At 37.8% G+C, this 23369-nt stretch overlaps 1 protein-coding gene across 1 annotated transcript in view; it reads right to left on the reverse strand.

The window, feature by feature from the left end:
* LOC146000279 (uncharacterized) overlaps positions 1 to 23369 on the reverse strand; it is a 208957-nt gene that overhangs the window by 41224 nt on the left and 144364 nt on the right. Inside the window, exons 6-7 of the mRNA XM_083137759.1 lie at positions 8717 to 8832; positions 4460 to 4670 (exon numbers count right to left, since the gene is read on the reverse strand). Of these exons, the coding sequence (XP_082993885.1) occupies positions 4460 to 4670; positions 8717 to 8832 (327 nt within the window). The remainder of the gene's footprint in view (positions 1 to 4459; positions 4671 to 8716; positions 8833 to 23369) is intronic.

Below are 23369 nucleotides of genomic sequence, written 5' to 3' on the forward strand. Positions count from 1 at the left end.
TTTAAGTCCACTTTATGCACAGATAGGCTAATCAGGAGTGGACCTACAGTGTAAACCACTGCCTCCATCCCGATGGAGTAGTGGTAACGTCGTCGCCTTGTAATGAAGGGGTCCCGGGTTCGATACCTGGTAGAGGCGCATTGCACGGTGTTTCGGAACCCAATTTAAACTGTAAATTCAGTCCCGATTAGCCTACCTGTGCATAAAGGTGACTTTAAAACAACAATTCATTTCAATGCGTTCACCGGGTACCGAACCCGGGACTCCCTTGATAAAACGTTACCATTACGCCCTACACAAACACACATAATAATAATGATAATAATGACAAATATAGTAAAAAAGAACACATTAAGAATGATAATTGATTGCAGTTGAAGGAAGAAAATGCACTTGCAGTTCTCGAAATGACAACAATTATTTTGTATGCACTGTACGAACGCGACTTACTTATACATATCTGTATTTGATCGACATGCGAAAGCCATGCCTGCTCCTTCATTATCACCATCCATCAACTCATCTTCCCAGTCGCCCGAGAGACTGTACATAAGCGTTGCAATTTTCCGAACTGGTTAGTGATTAGACAAGATTGTCCCTTTGTTTTCTTTCGGGCTTGAGGTAGATATACCGAGAAATGTCGATAGGGGCCACTGACCGCGTGCGCATGGAGAATTAATGTGTTTGTTTTCCGTCAGGAGGCGCGCAGAGCAATTTCACTGCTTAACCAGCACACATGCACCTTTGATTTACAGTCAGCCTAATTATAGGGAGGCTGCTTCGATTTTCTGCTGGGAAAGATGCATGTGTTCCCAAGAAGAATCCTGGCGAATTGATTGGATGCTTGGCAATCGTTTGGGTTTATGCGTAGCTTCAGGTTTGCCCAATGGAATTACGATGTGTGCTTATGAACTAACCTTTGATGCCATTTACGTTGTGTTAAACGTAGCTTACTCGTGCCGTACGAAAAACTTACAGGCCTATACTTTTTTATCACTAAATTTCAAGAAACTATTTGGTTATTGAATCACTGCTTCCTTCGTTGTTTATATAAGTGCAGTTATTAATTATAATAACGACAAAAATTACCTTCAGTAATAAAAAAGTAATAACCAATTATTGCATGGGTGTCACACACATATTTTATCATTCACTGAAACTTGCAATAACCACGTTAATTTTCATAAGTGTTTTTGTACATATAGGTGCAGTTATACATATATCTTCTCTATATATATATATATATAAAAATGGATGTATGTGTGTGGGTGTATATATGTTTGTTCCTACATAACTCTTGAACGGCTGGAGCAATTTCAACCAAACTTGGTACACGTATCACTTACAATCTGGAAATAATATTTTTGGGGTAGGACACCCCTGGCAACCCTAGGGGTGGGGTGGGAAGGGGTGACATGTAAAAATAAACAAGAACGACCGATATTAAATTTCCGCACAAATAGACATCCGTGACTGTATACAATCCAGCACAGCGATAGTGTTTCTCGGGTTGTCTAACATTCAGGCTGTGCTGCGAATGGAATCCATAGTTTTCGTGACACTCCCAATGCGGTTCAACTTCAAGTTCATCACCTATCGGCATGGGCGGTGAGAGGGGGTGAAAAATATAATTCCACAAATGACCTAGATTAGTGTCGAATCCATAGTTTTCGGAGTCGCTAAGCTAATTGGTGACATTCACGATCACATTTAAAATTAGTTACATTTTACACTATAGTTAGAACTCATTATTTTCCTGTCTAATACAAGATTGGGATAAATAAATACCCGGGCAACGCCAGGTAATCAGCCAGTTAATTATAATACTGTCAAAAATTACCATAATTACCATAGGCGTGCGCAGATCGTCTGATTAGTGGAAAGAGGGGGGGAGACAAATCGGAGAAAGAAAAACCTCATTTCATCTTGCTGTTTATTGTATTGATGGGTACGAAAGGGGCATATGTAATGTGTGTCCCGAACCGCCGAAAATCACTGTATTAGAAGAATTCAAACTTCCGTCAAAACAACTACATATAATTTATTCATTTCCAACAGTGGCTTCCATTAGAAGGGCGTGGAGGGGGCGGTTCCCGTTCACTTCTTGCCCTCACAGTATGGCCTCTTAATGCTAAGCCTTGTCTACCAAGAAAAACTAAACTGTCCATCCCCCCTTCCCCCAATTTTGACACCCAATAGCGGATACTGATTTCCAATGTAGGAGCAATTTATTCTGCAAACACATAGTTTGCGGAAGTGTTAATAAAAAGAAATTTGTTAGGGAACGAAGTTGGATAGTTGAATTACATGAGAAATAATGCACCCCTTCCTTAGTTGGAACTTTCGTCGGCTTGAAAATACTTAATTTTTGAAGAGCATAATATTGTTTAATAACGGCTTCTCCTATTTTATTAACTGCTGGTGATACACGAAAAGTTCCAAACGTTTTAGTCGATTCAATTAAGGTTTTCAATCCCATTATTTTTTCTGCAATTCTCACCGTTATGTTACGAGTCTTCTTTCGCTACAGGTTTCGTCAAAGATGATCAAACTTACTGGTATATCGCAATTAAATACTATAATGCTTTCACTGTGTAGTGTACGCTGTTCATCATTTACCAAGATTATCCATATTACTGTGGTAAACGTGCGACACGTTTTTTTGGATTTAGAGCTAGGGCCGAGAAAAGACTTCACAGTCTCTTTTCGTCTCGTTCTCGGTTTAGAATGTTTTAGTTATTTGTTTTAAGTTTGCTCTATGCTTAGATGGGCTAACCAAGTCTCAATCTACAGTTTAAAGTGGAAATCAAACTATAGATGGTCACATCCGGATACCAAAATATCCGGCTTCCGAGTAGTAACGTATCCGGTTCCATGCATTATGTTGTTCAGTCACCAGCAGAAAAAAAAAAAAGGCCCTGCTATAGCTCTTTTCAGTTCTTACGTCGTGCGCTCTAGAAGCTGGCAGGGGAAGTGGGGAGCGGGGAACATGGCGCTGACCAACCAGAGAACAGACCACCTAGCGGTGGAGCCGAGAGTTACGCAGTTGCGGGAGGAAGCTGCAGCGCTAACTTCGTTCTGCACGTTGCTGTGTTGCCAATTCACCGCGTTGCTGATGGTCTTTTGCCCGTGTTGATTCCTGTTTGTTATGAGCGGAATGTAGGAATAACATACGTGGGAGTAATTGTTGTCGCGTCGTGTATTGCCTAACTGCATTGTTTCTTCGATAAACGTGTATGTGGCATGTGATGTGACGTTTATTTGTACTCTCGCTGTTCCATTGGGAGCTTTGTGTTTATCAACGCAGTAAGTATCGTACGATGGCGAACAGGAAGGAGGTAGTTCGTAGCCAAGGCAGGAAAATAATCAGTAGGGCTCATGGATATTTTCAAAAGGAAGCAGAAAACAGTTTTCCCTTGGTAAGTGTGCACAAAGTGCAACAGAGAGTGTCGGAAGCTTGTGGAGTGACGCTAACTGTGCAGCATATTGTTAGGGAAGGCAAAGATAGTCTTGAGGCGTCGGGTTCCACGTCATTTGAATCACCGCGCAAACGAATCAAAAGGAACAGTATCACAAAGGCAATCGACGGTTGCGATAAAGATATAACAAGAAGAATTATCCTCGGGTATTATGTAAAGGGTGAATATCCAACACTGAACAAGTTTTCGTTGATTTGCATACATAAATAAGCTTTCAGTGGGGAGTTTCGTCGTTGTGGAGGATACTGAAGTATATGGGGTTCAAGTACAAAAAGAGCAATGACAGTAGACGATTTCTGATGGAGAGAGCCGATATAGTTACAGCCAGAGTAACGTTTTTGCGAAAAATGCATCTTCTAAAAAATAAGGAACGTTTGCCCTATATAGGTATTTCATTTAGATGAAACGTACATACATTAGAATTACGCTCCAACGAAAATCTGGCAAAATAAAGAGGGTACAGGGGGTTTAAAAATGTCCGTGGGTAAAGGTGGGCGCATTATTGTTTGCCACGTAGGTTCCAGTCACACTGGTTTTCTACAGGAATGTAAATTAGTTTTCAGTGGTTTTTGCAGTTTTTAGATACGCTTGACGAAAGGAACATCAAAGACGCAGTGATTGTAATGGACAATGCTAGCTACCATTCGGTACAGTTGGAAAGAATTCCTACAACGTATACACTTGATATCATACACTTATCGGTATTCTACTGACCACGAGATGGGGATAATACGCATACTCAGGCCATACGCGAACAATGGGACGTCTGTATTTCATGGTTCTTTCGATTTCAACTCCTCTTTCCCGCTACTCTGGCAACGCTGCAGTCTCTCTCTCTAACCGGCCTGTCTCGTTGCGCTGGATAGGTCGTTTCCCCGCTCTCCACTTCCCCTGCCAGCTTCTAGAGAGCACGCCGTAACAACTGAAAAGAGCTATAGTAAATATTACTGTATCAATGAAGACAATGATTAGGTACGTACCTGCCAGCCAGGTCGACGAGGTGCACCCTGCTGGTGACCTCGGCAGGAAGGTCTCCGTCCATTTTGGCCTGGCCAAAGGTCACCGTGAAGATGGCGTGACTGCGGCTGCTGCGATGATTGGCTTCTGTCGACGCAGTGCTGCGATTGGCGTTCCCCTCCGACACCAGTGTCATCAATGATGTGACGTCATTAACTGTGTGCTGGCTGAGGTCTTAGGGGATAAAACATTGCAGCATTATAGGATATTTTGTTGAGCGAGGAACTCACAGAAACATCTTCCCTAACTCAATCTGTCTCTGGATATCTCGAGTAGAAACATCTTCCCTAACTCAATCTGTCTCAGGATATCTCGAGTAGAAACATCTTTCCTAACTCAATCTGTCTCAGGATATCTCGAGTAGAAACATTTTCTCTAACTCAATCGGTCTCAGGATATCTCGAGTAGAAACATTTTCTCTAACTCAATCGGTCTCAGGATGTCTCGAGTAGAAACATATTCCCTAACTCAATCTGTCTCAGGATATCTCGAGTAGAAACATCTTCCCTAACTCAATCTGTCTCAGGATATCTCGAGTAGAAACATTTTCTCTAACTCAATCTGTCTCAGGATGTCTCGAGTAGAAACATCTTCCCTAACTCAATCTGTCTCAGGATATCTCGAGTAGAAACATCTTTCCTAACTCAATCTGTCTCAGGATATCTCGAGTAGAAACATTTTCTCTAACTCAATCGGTCTCAGGATATCTCGAGTAGAAACATTTTCTCTAACTCAATCGGTCTCAGGATGTCTCCAGTAGAAACATATTCCCTAACTCAATCTGTCTCAGGATATCTCGAGTAGAAACATTTTCTCTAATTCAATCGGTCTCAGGATATCTCGAGTAGAAACATTTTCTCTAACTCAATCTGTCTCAGGATGTCTCGAGTAGAAACATCTTCCCTAACTCAATCTGTCTCAGGATATCTCGAGTAGAAACATCTTCCCTAACTCAATCTGTCTCAGGATGTCTCGAGTAGAAACATCTTCCCTAATTCAATCTGTCTCAGGATGTCTCGAGTAGAAACATCTTCCCTAACTCAATCTGTCTCAGGATGTCTAGAGTAGAAACATCTTCCCTAACTCAATCTGTCTCAGGATATCTCGAGTAGAAACATCTTCCCTAACTCAATCTGTCGCAGGATATCTCGAGTATAAACATTTTCTCTAACTCAATCTGTCTCAGGATGTCTCGAGTATAAACATTTTGTCTAACTCAATCTGTCTCAGGATGTCTTGAGTAGAAACATCTTCCCTAACTCAATCTGTCTCAGGATGTCTCGAGTAGAAACATCTTCCCTAACTCAATCTGTCTCAGGATGTCTCGAGTATAAACATTTTGTCTAACTCAATCTGTCTCAGGATGTCTCGAGTAGAAGCATCTTCCCTAACTCAATCTGTCTCTGGATGTCTCGAGTAGAAACATCTTCCCTAACTCAATCTGTCTCAGGATATCTCGAGTATAAACATTTTGTCTAACTCAATCTGTCTCAGGATGTCTCGAGTAGAAACATCTTCCCTAACTCAATCTGTCTCAGGATGTCTCGAGTAGAAACATCTTCCCTAACTCAATCTGTCTCAGGATGTCTCGAGTAGAAACATCTTCCCTAACTCAATCTGTCTCAGGATGTCTCGAGTAGAAACATCTTCCCTAACTCAATCTGTCTCAGGATGTCTCGAGTAGAAACATCTTCCCTAACTCAATCTGTCTCAGGATATCTCGAGTAGAAACACCTTCCCTAAGTCAATCGGTCTCAGGATATCTCGAGCAGAAACATTTTCTCTAACTCAATCGGTTTCAGGATGTCTCGAGTAGAAACATCTTCCCTAACTCAATCGGTCTCAGGATATCTCGAGTAGAAACATCTTCCCTAACTCAATCGGTCTCAGGATATCTCGAGTATAAACATTTTGTCTAACTCAATCTGTCTCAGGATATCTCGAGTAGAAACATCTTCCCTAACTCAATCGGTCTCAGGATATCTCGAGTAGAAACATCTTCCCTAACTCAATCTGTCTCAGGATATCTCGAGTAGAAACATCTTCCCTAACTCAATCGGTCTCAGGATATCTCGAGAAGAAACATCTTCCCTAACTCAATCTGTCTCAGGATATCTCGAGTAGAAACATCTTCCCTAACTCAATCTGTCTCAGGATATCTCGAGTAGAAACATCTTCCCTAACTCAATCTGTCTCAGGATATCTCGAGTAGAAACATCTTACCTAACTCAATGTGTCTCAGGATATCTCGAGTAGAAACATCTTCCCTAACTCAATCAGTCTCAGGTTATCTGGAGTTCCCTTAAGACTGAAACCTCGGGACTACGTTATCTATTCTTAAACGAGCAGGACGAGTGCTAGTTGTAGAAGTCTTTGGTATTATACTCTTTATTGATTGATTGACTGATTGATTGATTGAGTTGGTTTATTTTACTTCGCTATTCTGCCAGTTTTGGCTAATCGCCAAGATGAGGATGAGTGATGATATGAAGAAATTGATGAAGAACACTCACAAGAATACCCCTAGTGTCGTAGTACTGTGTTACTAGCCATTGCACTGAAAATGCTCACATCTCCCCTCTACAAATACAGATATGGGTTGAAAAAATTGTATCTTTTCAAGAATTCTGAGTGGTTAAGTGTAGAGAGGGTTCCCAAAAGTCACCCTCACTTCCACGTACTGCACAGCGAGGGGTCCCGGGTTCGAATCCCGGTACTGGCATGTATGTCCTTTCATCAATTTCATCATATCTCATCCTCATCTTTGCGATTAGCCAAAAGTGGCTTAAAAGCGAAGCAAAAAAAAATCAATTTACTTCCACGTAGTACACCCCGGTAACTGCAATGTTGCAGGCTAACGAGGCTCTGGGGCCTGGACCCAAATAAATTCTTCCTCTCCTAGATGCCGCAGCTTTAGTATTCTGTCTTTTACGTAATCTTTGTACAACAATCTAAGAATATTAAGGACGTGAAATTCAAAGAATGAAGCTAAGTATTTACAACTATAAAGTAGTATCTCTGCTTAGTAGATGAAATATTAATAGAGATGTAGTTTGAACCTTCGTAGCAGAATTGGGAAGAGTTCAGACTATAATGAACGCAAAATATTTGAAGAAAATATATCTTTATAAGTTGGATCTACTAAGTAGTCATATTCGAAAGAGTAAGTCTTCATTGGATGCGTTTGGTAAGCGATTTAATTTGATTTTGTATTATTATGAAGTATCAAGCAATATTGTAAAATTTAAAACATTATGCTCTTAAATATTTGAAATCCTGATTACATTTTGCTTGAATGATTCTTGTATATATTGGAGAGTGCAAATAAATGAATTAGATAGGGACAAATGATGTTTCTTGCGTAGTCAGTTCCTCACTCAACTGTTTTTGCATTAAGATGATTTATGAATACACTAGTGTTTTTATTTTGCGACTGATAGTTTTGTTAGAAGGACATGATACTTACTCCACTGCAAACTAGACAATTACCAGAGTAGCCTACCTGTTTTATAGCGAGAAAAAATAATTATTACGTAGTGGATCTGTGTGATTTATAATGTGAAAATGTGTTCAGTTATATTTTTAATGATTTAGTTAACTGCATCTTTGTGCAGCTCAATGTTTAAAATAGTTTTGAATGACTAATAGTTATATTTAAATATTTAAATCATTCTATTGCAAAACCTAAAGTAAGCTTGAATAATTTGATTTATTAAGGTAAATTCTATTAGTTTCAAATATATTTATCAAGAAAAACTTACATTTTCATAGTGCAAATACTACTTCTTTTGATAAGTTCTGAATTCAAGATTTTTTTTGTTATATTAGTGTTACAGTTGAACAAAGAGGTAAAGGGCCATAGTATATTATTTTGTCACTTTTGTACAGATACATATTAATATGAATTCGACATTTACCTTATAAAAATCATGAATTGATACTTTATATTATCTATATATATTTGGGATTGGGTAGTTTAACAATCGTACAAAAATTCACCGAAATCTCTTGCCCGAGCAACATGTGTGTTTTTTTCTGAAGAAGCAATTGTCGACAATTTATCTATTACACACAGGCAGGAGAGAATTATATAATGTCGACAAGTATATACGTTTTATGTGCAACAAGCTTGATACGTTTCATGCAATAAGCAATATATGACGTCTACCGCCAGAGGCGCTGGCTACTACAAAGGCAATAATACATACATGAAGACTTACCCTGAACGTAAGGCCCCAGTTTAGGATGCTCCCTGACTTTCAGCGTATAGCGAGGTTTCGATGACGTCCCACCCTGCAACAGATCCCGCACTCTCTCGTTGTAAATCTCCAGGAAACTGGAAAGAGAAAATGTAATTTGCCTTTAAAATGACTTATTTCATAGAATTCGGGAATGTAGTCTCGAAACAAACCTTTTTTACCACTAAACAATTCATAGCAATATAGTAAATAAGCATTCAAAATTTTCCGCAGAAATGGAAGAGTTGATTGTGATTGGCGCAGGGGCAGCGCCAGAATATTTTGACCGGGTGGGCAGGAGGAAAATATTGATAAATTAGGGTGGGCAGATATAAAATGTATGATTGTCAGAAACATGTATTCTCTCGCCCTCTCCTGCATTTCTTTCGCCTTTTCTCTTTGCTGTTGTAGGTATGTCTTATTTATCTTTTTCCACCATTCGCCTATGCTTCTATTACCACCCCCTTTCCGTCGCTTTCACACACATACATGCGCTCGAACGGGTAATCTGTTCGCCAAACTTCTGATTAAATTTCCCACTATCCACTACAATCTAGGAAACAGTAGGAAGTGACTCCATTTCGCCACATGTTGTAAAGCCGCTTGGCTATTATTTCTATCTTCCCTGTGTCAGTCTTCATATACCTTCCTTATTTCTCTCATTGAAGAGTTCCTTCCCTTCGTTGTGTCGCCCTGCTCATTCCTTTCAGCTGCTCACCGTATACTTCGCTTTGTAAGTGGATATTTTGTCTTATCCCTTTCAAGTAAGAAGGAATTTAATTAATTTAATTACCTGAACGAAGCAGATTAGATTAATTGATATGATTGATTTGTTTTATTTGACTTCGAATTTCTTCCACTTTTGGCTAATCGCGAAGATGAATTGTGATGAAATGAAATAGATGAAACGAGTCACTAACACGTATGGGCAGATAACAAAACTAGATACACATAGGATTATACAGGTTGTGAGTACAGACGACAGAGCCTCGCCTGCAAAATACAGCCCAGAGTGCAACGTGGAAGAAAGGTTGACATTTACACTCTGTCCCGTTTATCTCTAGAGAGGCCGCGCATAATGGCAGAGAAGGGGAGGGGGTAATCAAGTGGGCAGAGCGAAGCAGTACATGCTGCTGCGAAGGCTGGTAACTGCAGTCGATTTCCTCCCTCCATGCAATCCCATTTCCTCTCACATGTTCATTGGTAGAGCCGTCTCGCGCCCTACTTGCGCAGAGACTTGTTTTCCTTCGCTTGCTCCGGGACAGAGTATAGGTGGCAGATTAGAGTATATTGCTTAATTCAGGGATTGCGAAACCCTTGATCGCGAGCTACCGGTAGCTCGCTGGGTCATTTCCAGTAGCTCGTGAGGGGTTTGGCTAGAATTGACTGTAGATAAGAACGGCAATATTGGAGTGGCAGAAGAATCTGCTTTTGCGGACAGATGAACATCTGGACAATTCGTTCCAATATCTGTGACAATCAGTTTACACAACCTATCAAATATTGTGGATGAAAATGAGTGTCATCCTTATTAACATGGTAAGAAGCAAGATGATAATAATTAGAAGCAAGTTTGAAAATTTGACTGTTTGTAAGAAAGGTATTTACAGGTTTTGAACTCTCTTTAAGAAATGCAAGCTTCTGTATGTTGCATACAAATTGAAAATAATAATTTGACGTGATTGGATTTTACTTTTGTTACTTAGTGTCGCTTTTATGCCACTTTTGGCTAATGGCAACGATGAGGATGAGTGATGATATGATGGAACTGATGAAGGGACACTCAAAAAGGAAACGCATGTTCATGCCGGGATTCGAATCCGAGGCCCCTGGCGTCTTAGTGCTGTAAAAAACATTACTTACCTTAAAGTTTTTATGAACCGAAAAAGGATCGTAAAATATTCAATCTACACTCATCATGTATTTTCAAATGTGGGAAGTATAGCTCAATGGCTCGGTGAGTTTGGAGACCTCTGGCTTAATTTATGCGACAATTATGAAAAAATATGGAACAATTTTTTTACAAGTACAAGAGTCACCGAAGCCTACAATAAGTATTTGCACGTGCTAATCTAGCGCCGTCCCTTGTGGAGGAACAAGGCCTAATGCTTCATGGAGTGAAGCAACCTAGCAGAAAATCTATTTGAAATGTAATTTTAGTGATTTAGTTTCGGAAAGCAAGTTTGGGTAACACTTTACTATACCGGAGACGGATTTCTTCAAATTTACAGGAGAAAGTACTTACGCAAATCATTTTCTGTAGCGTTTTTGATGTTCGGGAATGTAGTTTTGATCCATTTTAATGCGAATGCATGTGGTTTTCTACGACAATCTATTTCCGACGCGCTATTGCTGCTGCCGCCATTTGCTTTCTGCACGAGAGTACAATACGCGCTATTGCTGCTACTACAAGCCGATGTTGTCCGTATATGCTAAATTGAACGAAAGGAGTGCTAATGGAACCTAACCTAACAGGCTTAACCTAACCTAGTAGGCATACCTCGTCCGCGTGATGGTTCGTGGGGCTATAGTGAATTTTTGGCCTAACGTCAATGGTTTTTGCGGCTCTCCGTGGATGGTTTGGTGGAAATAAGGAACAACAGTAAGTACTCGTCAATGTAAGAAATATACATTATTTTTGTTAGATATTCATTATTTCACCTAAAGAAATGTTCCGCAATGCAGAATAGTACGTTAGCAATGTAAAAAATTGCGAAATAAATCATTGATAGATGTCTCCGGTATAGTAAAGTAGTACCCAAGTTTGTTACGTTCCCCTGAATATTCTCAAAGGATCAACTTACGTTTATTCCTCAACGGCGATCATGAGACTTATCAGCCTACTTTGAAGCCCTCAGGTAGTAGGAAATCAGATAAGGATATGTTAACGTAAACCTTGCTAACTCTCGCACATCAAAAATATATTTAGATGTCAGTTAATGTTAATATATAACACTTGCACTCACAATTAAACTTCTTATTACAAACAAAATTGTATTAAGGTCATAATACTTTTTCACTACACAAATTAACACATTCACATTTCCAAAATCACTTCCATTATCCAGCAACATTCATAATAATCTCTCTCACCTCACAACTGTCACGTACACAAACTGCATTGCTATTCTTTGAAATAAAGGACAATAGATGGCAGCATGCAAAAGGAACAACGGTTATATGAGGTGATGCATAAAGTAGTCTAGAAAGTGGGTAAGAGATGGCACCACCCAGGAGAACTTATACGATTGTAAATAGAGACAACGGAAAGAGCAGATATGATGAAATAGTGATTGTATATATTAATACTAATTATGAGGAAATAAATAAATAAATTTAACATAATAACAGGATATAAATAAGGAGAAAAGGGGAATTATCATTCAGTAACGGCATAAGTGATTAATATACAAAAGTAATGAAGTCGAATTGTAATTTCGATTTTGTGTCTTTTTCGGTTCCCACGAACTTAGAGTTTCGTGTGGCTTTTGGGTTGTTATTTCCCAGGTGTAGCGCCATCTCACGGCAGCACCCAAGCACATTTGGAAGCGCATACACTGTAGCTCCAAGTTAAGGTTAGCGCCGGCTAGGCGGCGATCTTTAACTAACCCCTTTCTCTTTGTTTGTCTGGGGGATTGATTTTATTTCCGTCAATTTGGATCGACAAAGAAAAGGAAGAAGAAATATTATTGATTACAAGAAAGAGAAACCTTAGCGATTATAAGAAGAAGAAGCCTTATTAATTGCATGAAGAAGGCACCTTAAGAAGAAGATGATATATTAATTAAGAGGCTATAAGAAGAAGATGACATATTAAGAAGAAGATGTCATATTAATTATAAGAAGAAGATGCCATATTAATTATAAGAAGAAGATGCCACATTCATTATAAGAAGAAGATGCCATATTAATTAAGAGGTCATAAGAAGAAGATGCCATAAGAAGAAGAGGCTATATTGATTACAAGAAGAAGAAGCATAAAGAAGATTAGCCACAATAGAAGAATAATATTGTATAAAAGGATTTACAAAGATATTAACACTTGTATATAATTATTCAAGAATATAGAACGAATTGTACCCTCCGTAGTGGGTTAAATCTGTTGTTTCTTTTCATATATTCTTAGCGTTAGTAACCTTGGTCTGTGCCCAGAGGTATCTCATTGTCTCTACCCTGTGTTAAGCTGGAAGATGCTCACGCGAGGAACGTGGCATTGATTAATGGCGACCAACGTGTGGGGCTCGATACAGACCAGAGGTTGAAATAACGCAAAGAATAAGATTTTGGAAAGATAAGTAAAGCGAAAATGGAAGAAGGAAAATATATATGTTGTGGCGAAGAAGGAAATAAGGAAGAAATAATACAGTGTAAGATATGTGAAGAAATGAAACACTGGTTATGTGAAGGAATCCGGAAAGAAAAATATGAGAAGATATGTGAAAGAGGAGAAGGATACGAATGCAAGGAATGCAGGAAAGTAAAGTTAAAGGAAAAGGAAGGAAAGAAAGAAGAACAAAACACGATGGAGATGTTGATGAAAATGATGATGGAAATAAAAGAAAGTCAAGATCACAACATCAGAAGGTTGGAAGAGAAAATGGAAGAAAACAGCAAAGAAGTTAAAGAAAGGTTGGAAGAGAAAATAGAAGAAAACAGCAAAGAAGTTAAAGAAAGGTTGGAAGAGAAAATGGAAGAAAACAGCAAAGAAGTTAAAGAAAGGTTGGAAGAGAAAATAGAAGAAAACAGCAAGGAAGTTAAAGAAAGGTTAGAAGAAAATAATCGAAAAATAGAAGAGATGGCAGAAGTATGTGAAGAAAACAGGAAAGCATTGGAGAGAAAGATAGAAGATATGATAAGGATGTCAGATGAACGACATGAAGAAACCAATAGAAAGATAGAAAAGGAAGTTTCAAGAGTGAATGAAGAATGCCAGCAGAGGAGTACAGGTTTAGAAAACAAAATTTTGGCAAATAAGAAGCAGATAGATATTAACATCTCCAAAATAGATGAAGTGGAAAACAGAGTAGAAGAAATGAAAATTGTGACAGAAGAAACAATAGTAAAAGAAACCTTGAAATTCAGAGAAATGATAATTAGAGAACGACAAGAAGTTAGGGAAGAATTAGAGGAGAGTAATAAGAAGATGCAAACCCTCGAAGGTAAGATCGACAAAGGAAAGCAAGAGAATAAAGTACAATGGAGAGAAATAATACATAAAATAGAGGATATGAGAATACAAGATAAGACAATAGGTTTCAATCGAGAAGGAAATGACGGAAAGGAAGAGTATAAAAAGATCAGAATAAAAAAGGAAAGTAGTAGCGACGAATCGAACACAGAGGAGGAAATAAAGCATAAAAGGAATCATCAGAGGAAGAAAAGGAAATGGAAAAGTAGTGAAGAAGGGAGCGATAATGGAAGATGGTTGGACAAAATAAACGGAAGTAATTTGGAAGAGGGAAAATATAAAACAAGAATCCCTAAGCCTAATGAGTTACAACACTTGCCCAAGTTTAATGGAAATATATCGGACAAGTGTCCACGAAAATTCCTGAAGGAACTAACAACTAACGTAAAGCTAATGAGGATACCAGGAAATATGATACTGGACCTAATCGAAGGATGTTTTGAAAAGTCTGCAGTAGGCTGGTATCAGTTAAATCAGCACAAGTTTGGAACATTCGAAGAGTTTAGTAAAAGATTTTTGGAATATTATTGTAGTGAGGAAATTAAGGAAAGGCAATTGGAGACATTGAAAAGAAAATGTATAGATTGGTCCAAGGTTGAGAGTTTGGAAGCACACACATGGGAAACGTTAAGGAGTTTCCGAAATTTGAATGAAAAATGGAACGAGGAAGAGTTGGTTAGACAAGTGATACAAACGCTACCAATATGGACACAAAGAGCGGTGGCTGTAGTAAAAATAAGAAAGGTGGAAGACTTGATAGACTACCTCAGAACAGATGACATGCTGAAGAAGACTCAAAGGTCATGGGATAAAGAAAAGGAAGGTAGATATTATCCTAAGAGGCATCATCCTGAAGAGGAACAACGTCCAGAGCAGAAATTCCGGAAACAAGAATTCGGGATTAGGAACATAGAAGTCAGAAATGCATATAGAGGCAGAGGAAGAGGATTCTTAGAAGATAACGGAAACGGCAGAAGGCGAAATAATGTTCAGGAAGAGCAAAGAAATTATGATAGAAGGAATACAGGACCGTGGAGAGGAAACCGCGGATATAGAGGAAGAAATGATTATTGGCAAAATGTGAATCGAAGAAACTCAGAAAGAGGGATGGAGATAGAAGAAAGGCAACCTAGAGGAAACAACTACAACGACAGGAACGAGAGGGGAAATCCTGAGATAAATGAAGAGCGAAGAGAAGCAGTGGAATTAGTCAGAAGCCAGGTGCAGAACGAAGTAGGAAATGCTGGATGGCAGCAGTTAAATGAGGAATCGAGGAATGTGGAATCGGTCGAGAGGCTAAACTTGTAGAGCTCTCGCAGCAACTCCCAGGTGTGAGAGCAAAGGAAAACGATGAATATATGAAGGGAGAACATAAGATAAATGAAGAAGGAATTCTGAAGTTATTTTTAATTGGAGAGCCGAGTTTTGAAAACCTAAAACCTGGAAGATCATTGTATGTGGAAGCAGAAATAATTGAAATTAAGGTTAAATGCCTGATCGATTGTGGGAGTGTCGTCGAAGTAATGAGCTATAAATATTGGCAGAGAATTAAAGAGAAATACCCACAAGCAAAATTAGACGCTTCTGAAAAAGACAAAGTCAGATTAGTTATGGCTGCGGGAAATGAAGACTACAAAATTCAGGGCACGGTACGCATCATGATGAGCATCAGAGGAGCGAATTTCGAAATAAAATTTCTGGTGATAAAGGGTTTGAGGTGTGATATAATCCTAGGAGTACCTTTCTTAGAAAACTACAATGGGCACATACACATAAAAGAAAAACGGCTAAATCTAGAATCAATGGAGAACATGAAAGTAGATATCCCTATGGAGGATGAAATAAAAGGTTCCGAGAGCGAAATAGGCATTAGGAAGCAAAGTCTTGTATATCAGAAACATGATGCAGTGTATAAGAAGAAAGACTACGATGATATAATGGAAAATGAAAATGTAAAATGTGAATATGAAAAAGAGGCCGAAATAGAGGACCATAAATACAAGGCATCGAAAGAAGAAATACAAGCCAAAGTGGATGAGTGTCATTGGATCTCGGAAAAGGAAAAAGAAAATTTAAGATATATTTTGTTGAGACATAGGGGAATATTTAGCCAACGCCCAGGAGTGACGGATGTGTACACCTATAGGATTGAGGTATACACAGCGAGTCCAATAGTGTCAAAGCAATATCCTATACCCTTTGCAAAGAGAGAAGCTGTAGAAAAGGAATTGAAGAAATGGTTAAGTTGGGGGATAATAGAGAACTCCAATAGCGTACATGTAAGCCCAATGCACGTGGTAGACAAACCGGACGGAGGTGTGAGGCCCGTACTGGATTTAAGGGAGCTAAATAAACACGTGCTACTTCCCAGAAATCAAGTAGAAAGAATAAATGAATTACTACACACTTTTTCAGGCAGCATATACTTCACATCGTTTGATATGACTTTGGGATACTTTCAGGTAGAAATAGAAGAAGAGTCTAGAAAATATACAGCGTTTCGATATGGATCAAGGTTATTTCAATTTAGAAGGCTTCCATATGGTTTAGGCCGCGGTGGCTCAGTCGGTAACGCGTCTGGCTACCATGCTCAAGGTCCCGGGTTCGATCCCCGGCCGGTTCAAATCCGGGAACTTTTCTAAGGATGGAAGCGGCCCCGGCGCCCACCCAGCGTCGAATAACATGGGTACCTGGGGGAAACCCTGGGGGGTAAAGGCGGTCAGGGGCGTGATGCTGATCACATCACCCCACTCACGACCGGATCAAGAAAGTGTGGGGCGTTACCCCCACACCCCCTATACGCCTTCATGGCGTGGTGCTATGCACAGGGGAACACTTTACCTTTTACCATATGGTTTAAATTCGTCAGTATCAGCTTTTATGACGGCTCTCAACAGAATATTTAGTATAGAAACAAGAGAATGGCTTGCTATATATGTGGATGATATGTGTATACATACAAAAGATTGGGAGACACACATAGAAAAAATAGATTGGGTATTAAGTAAATTGGCAGAAGCAGGATTAACTGTCAAATTGGAAAAATGCTCTTTTGCAAGGAAGGAAATACGTTTCCTAGGTCATGTGGTATCTGGAGGTGAAATAAAGATGTGCCCAGACAAAAATGACGCTATAAGCAAGTTCCCAAGACCAAACACAAGGAAACAACTCCAAAGATTCCTGGGAGTATGTAATTGGCGATCGAAATTTATACACAATTTCGCAAGCAAAGCCAAGCCATTATATGAACTCCTCAGAAAACATATAAAATGGAAATGGGAAGAAGACGAAGAGGAGGCTTTCCAAAGACTTAAGCAAGACCTTATACAAGCACCAGCTATAAGCCAACCTGATTTCGGGAAAATGTTCTTTTTAGGTACCGACGCATCAAACATTGGATTGGGAGCATACCTATTTCAGAAAAACGAATCCAATGAAGATAATGTAATACAATATGCTAGCAGAAGCTTGAAGAACTTTGAAAGAGCGTATACTATAAGTGAGCTAGAGTGTTTGGCGATAATATTTGGAATAGAAAAGTTTTCTGCATATCTGAAAGGCAGGAGATTCAAGGTGGTATGTGATCACAAGAGTCTAGTTTGGCTAAATTCTGCAAGACAGTGGAATGCAAGGCTTACGAGATGGGCGATCTTACTGCAACAGTACAGTTTTGATGTTATAGATATAAAAGGAAAGGAAAACCATGTTGCAGATACTCTAAGCAGAGCACCTTTAAAGGGAAATCAGGAACCAGAGGAAGTGATTAGGCTAGAAATCAACGCTATCGCTGAGGAAGAAGTGAATGGTATTAAAGAACAGGAATGGCGAGTTGGAACAGAGGAAGATGAGGAACTAAGGGAGATTATCAAAGTGTTGGAAGGAGAGGAAGGAAACAAGAAAACAAGGATGTCTAAGATAAAGAAAAGATACAAAGTTATAAATGGCATCGTTTTCCAAGTTAGTTATGAGAATCCGAACCAAGTAAGGATTAGTGTACCACGAACTTTGATAAGAAGAGTACTCGAGATCGTTCATGAAGGATCTGGCCACTTCGGAGTTGACAAAACGCTGAGATTAGCTAGAAGATTTTACGTATGGAAGACTATGAAGAGTGACGTTGTTAACCATGTTAGAAATTGTACAATTTGCATACAAACTAAACCTTCAAAGATAAAATTTAAGAAAGAAGAACTACATATTATCGCTAAATGGCCATTAGATATGGTTTCGATAGATCTAATTGGACCATTACCTAGGTCTAAGGGATGTTTGTACATATTGACGTGTGTGGACATATGTAGCAAGTTTATCATGTGCTATCCTTTAAAGAAAGCCACAACCAAAGAGATAGTCAAGAAGTTGGATGAAGGATTTATCAAACATTATGGTAGCCCAAAGAAAATGTTGACAGACAACGGGACTCAATTTACTTCAGAGTATTTCAAGGAGTATCTATATTTTAAAGGGATAAAATTGATTAATGTAACAAGATATCACCCAAGTTCAAATCCAATTGAGCGTTACAATGGAGAGATTGTGAGGTTACTCAGAATGTACCGTCATGATCATCATACAAGGTGGTGCGCAGTAATTAACAGGATAGTTATGTTATTAAATAACTCTATATCAGCTGAGGCGAATATGAGCCCGATAGAGATTTTCTTGGGATATGAGGCAGAGCCAATGATTTTTGATGATTTAGAATGGCCAAAGAAGGTTATGGAAAGAGGAACAAGGAAAGAATTTTTCAATGACTTGTATAACAAAAGAAAGAAGAGGACGTCAAAAGAGGAAGCGAAAGGAAAGAAGATAGAAGTAAAGAGGGGTGATATAGTTTATTGTAAAACACACCCAATAAGTAAGGCCATTGACCGTACAATTAAAAAATTGTTTTTCAAATACGAAGGTCCGTATAGTGTATTAGAAACGTTTAGAAACACTATAGTTATACAAGATATGGTGACAAAGGAAGTAAGAAGAGAAAACTTAGATAATGTAAAAATATATAATTGTACGGAAGACGTTAAACAAATGTTGAAAAGTACACATGAGAAGTGAATAGTAAGAATGGATGTTGAAGAAAATTTTTCCTTGCATACGAAACTTCTCAAAAGGAAAAATTTTGCCCAGAGGAGGGGAATTTTGTGTCACGAACACAAACTGCATTGCTATTCTTTGAAATAAAGGACAATAGATGGCAGCATGCAAAAGGAACAACGGTTATATGAGGTGATGCATAAAGTAGTCTAGAAAGTGGGTAAGAGATGGCACCACCCAGGAGAACTTATACGATTGTAAATAGAGACAACGGAAAGAGCAGATATGATGAAATAGTGATTGTATATATTAATACTAATTATGAGGAAATAAATAAATAAATTTAACATAATAACAGGATATAAATAAGGAGAAAAGGGGAATTATCATTCAGTAACGGCATAAGTGATTAATATACAAAAGTAATGAAGTCGAATTGTAATTTCGATTTTGTGTCTTTTTCGGTTCCCACGAACTTAGAGTTTCGTGTGGCTTTTGGGTTGTTATTTCCCAGGTGTAGCGCCATCTCACGGCAGCACCCAAGCACATTTGGAAGCGCATACACTGTAGCTCCAAGTTAAGGTTAGCGCCGGCTAGGCGGCGATCTTTAACTAACCCCTTTCTCTTTGTTTGTCTGGGGGATTGATTTTATTTCCGTCAATTTGGATCGACAAAGAAAAGGAAGAAGAAATATTATTGATTACAAGAAAGAGAAACCTTAGCGATTATAAGAAGAAGAAGCCTTATTAATTGCATGAAGAAGGCACCTTAAGAAGAAGATGATATATTAATTAAGAGGCTATAAGAAGAAGATGACATATTAAGAAGAAGATGTCATATTAATTATAAGAAGAAGATGCCATATTCGTGCGAAGGTAGCATAATCATTAGTCTTTTAATTGGGGGCTAGAATGAATGGTTGGACGAGGAATAGACTGTCTTTAGTTAATTAACGTATAATTTTACTTTAAAGTGAAAAGGCTTTATTTTTTTAAGGGGACGATAAGACCCTATAGATCTTTATATTATTTTAATGATGTTTTGATTAGCAGTATAATTATATATATCATTTAATAATATTTCGTTGGGGTGATGGGAAGACAATAATTAGCTCTTTTTTATTTAATATTCAATAATTTTTGTTATTTGGGATCCATTTTTAGTGATTTAAAGAATAAGTTACCTTAGGGATAACAGCGTAATCTTTCTTGAGAGATCTTATCGACAGGAGGGGTTGCGACCTCGATGTTGGATTAAGATATCATTTGGGTGTAGCATTTCAAATTTGATGGTCTGTTCGACCTTTAATTTCTTACATGATCTGAGTTCAAACCGGCGTGAGCCAGGTTGGTTTCTATCTCTTAATATTAAGAGTGTTTTAGTACGAAAGGACCAAATACTTATATTATATATGTAATATTGATTAATAATAATTACTATTATGGCAGAGAAGTGCATTGAATTTAGAATTCAATAATGAAGATAAATTTCTTTTTATAGTGGATGATATTAGATTTATTTATTGGAATTATTTCTTTTATTATTTTAGTTGTATGTGTTTTAATTAGAGTTGCTTTTTTTACTTTATTTGAGCGTAGGGTGTTAGGTTATATTCAAATTCGTAGGGGACCTAATCGGGTTGGTATTTGTGGTATTTTTCAGCCTTTTGCTGATGCAGTTAAATTATTTACTAGGGAGCAAACATTACCTACTTTAAGAAATTATTACCCATATTATATATCTCCAGTTTTTAGTTTATTTTTATCTTTGGTTGTTTGGGTTGTTTTTCCATATCATACCTTATTATTTAATTTTTATTTGGGGGTGTTTTTCTTTTTATGTTGTATAAGAATAGGAGTGTATAGAGTAATATCTGCTGGGTGATCATCTAATTCTAATTATGCATTACTCGGTGGGCTTCGAGCCGTTGCTCAAACTATTTCTTATGAGGTTAGATTAGTATTAATCTTATTATCTTTTATTTTTTTAATTGGTGGCTATAATTTACTTTTATTCAATGTCTTTCAGGACTATTTATGGTTTATTTTTATTGCTATACCATTGGCGCTAGCCTGATTGAGTTCTTGTTTAGCTGAAACTAATCGAACTCCTTTTGATTTTGCTGAGGGGGAGTCTGAACTTGTTTCTGGGTTTAATATCGAGTATAGTGCTGGTGGGTTTGCTTTAATTTTTATATCTGAATATGCTAGTATTTTATTTATAAGTGTTTTATTTAGAATTTTATTATTGGGGGGATATCATTTTTCTTATCTTTTTTATTTAAGGATTATTTTTTTAGGCTTTATTTATATTTGAATTCGAGGTACGCTACCACGATTTCGTTATGATAAACTTATATATTTAGCTTGAAGGAGTTTTCTTCCGGTTTCTTTATAAGAAGAAGATGCCACATTCATTATAAGAAGAAGATGCCATATTAATTAAGAGGTCATAAGAAGAAGATGCCATAAGAAGAAGAGGCTATATTGATTACAAGAAGAAGAAGCATAAAGAAGATTAGCCACAATAGAAGAATAATATTGTATAAAAGGATTTACAAAGATATTAACACTTGTATATAATTATTCAAGAATATAGAACGAATTGTACCCTCCGTAGTGGGTTAAATCTGTTGTTTCTTTTCATATATTCTTAGCGTTAGTAACCTTGGTCTGTGCCCAGAGGTATCTCATTGTCTCTACCCTGTGTTAAGCTGGAAGATGCTCACGCGAGGAACGTGGCATTGATTAATGGCGACCAACGTGTGGGGCTCGATACAGACCAGAGGTTGAAATAACGCAAAGAATAAGATTTTGGAAAGATAAGTAAAGCGAAAATGGAAGAAGGAAAATATATATGTTGTGGCGAAGAAGGAAATAAGGAAGAAATAATACAGTGTAAGATATGTGAAGAAATGAAACACTGGTTATGTGAAGGAATCCGGAAAGAAAAATATGAGAAGATATGTGAAAGAGGAGAAGGATACGAATGCAAGGAATGCAGGAAAGTAAAGTTAAAGGAAAAGGAAGGAAAGAAAGAAGAACAAAACACGATGGAGATGTTGATGAAAATGATGATGGAAATAAAAGAAAGTCAAGATCACAACATCAGAAGGTTGGAAGAGAAAATGGAAGAAAACAGCAAAGAAGTTAAAGAAAGGTTGGAAGAGAAAATAGAAGAAAACAGCAAAGAAGTTAAAGAAAGGTTGGAAGAGAAAATGGAAGAAAACAGCAAAGAAGTTAAAGAAAGGTTGGAAGAGAAAATAGAAGAAAACGGCAAGGAAGTTAAAGAAAGGTTAGAAGAAAATAATCGAAAAATAGAAGAGATGGCAGAAGTATGTGAAGAAAACAGGAAAGCATTGGAGAGAAAGATAGAAGATATGATAAGGATGTCAGATGAACGACATGAAGAAACCAATAGAAAGATAGAAAAGGAAGTTTCAAGAGTGAATGAAGAATGCCAGCAGAGGAGTACAGGTTTAGAAAACAAAATTTTGGCAAATAAGAAGCAGATAGATATTAACATCTCCAAAATAGATGAAGTGGAAAACAGAGTAGAAGAAATGAAAATTGTGACAGAAGAAACAATAGTAAAAGAAACCTTGAAATTCAGAGAAATGATAATTAGAGAACGACAAGAAGTTAGGGAAGAATTAGAGGAGAGTAATAAGAAGATGCAAACCCTCGAAGGTAAGATCGACAAAGGAAAGCAAGAGAATAAAGTACAATGGAGAGAAATAATACATAAAATAGAGGATATGAGAATACAAGATAAGACAATAGGTTTCAATCGAGAAGGAAATGACGGAAAGGAAGAGTATAAAAAGATCAGAATAAAAAAGGAAAGTAGTAGCGACGAATCGAACACAGAGGAGGAAATAAAGCATAAAAGGAATCATCAGAGGAAGAAAAGGAAATGGAAAAGTAGTGAAGAAGGGAGCGATAATGGAAGATGGTTGGACAAAATAAACGGAAGTAATTTGGAAGAGGGAAAATATAAAACAAGAATCCCTAAGCCTAATGAGTTACAACACTTGCCCAAGTTTAATGGAAATATATCGGACAAGTGTCCACGAAAATTCCTGAAGGAACTAACAACTAACGTAAAGCTAATGAGGATACCAGGAAATATGATACTGGACCTAATCGAAGGATGTTTTGAAAAGTCTGCAGTAGGCTGGTATCAGTTAAATCAGCACAAGTTTGGAACATTCGAAGAGTTTAGTAAAAGATTTTTGGAATATTATTGTAGTGAGGAAATTAAGGAAAGGCAATTGGAGACATTGAAAAGAAAATGTATAGATTGGTCCAAGGTTGAGAGTTTGGAAGCACACACATGGGAAACGTTAAGGAGTTTCCGAAATTTGAATGAAAAATGGAACGAGGAAGAGTTGGTTAGACAAGTGATACA

Source organism: Lepisma saccharinum, chromosome 16 (genome assembly GCF_977018435.1).
Source record: "Lepisma saccharinum chromosome 16, izLepSacc3.1, whole genome shotgun sequence".
NCBI lineage: Eukaryota > Metazoa > Arthropoda > Insecta > Zygentoma > Lepismatidae > Lepisma > Lepisma saccharinum.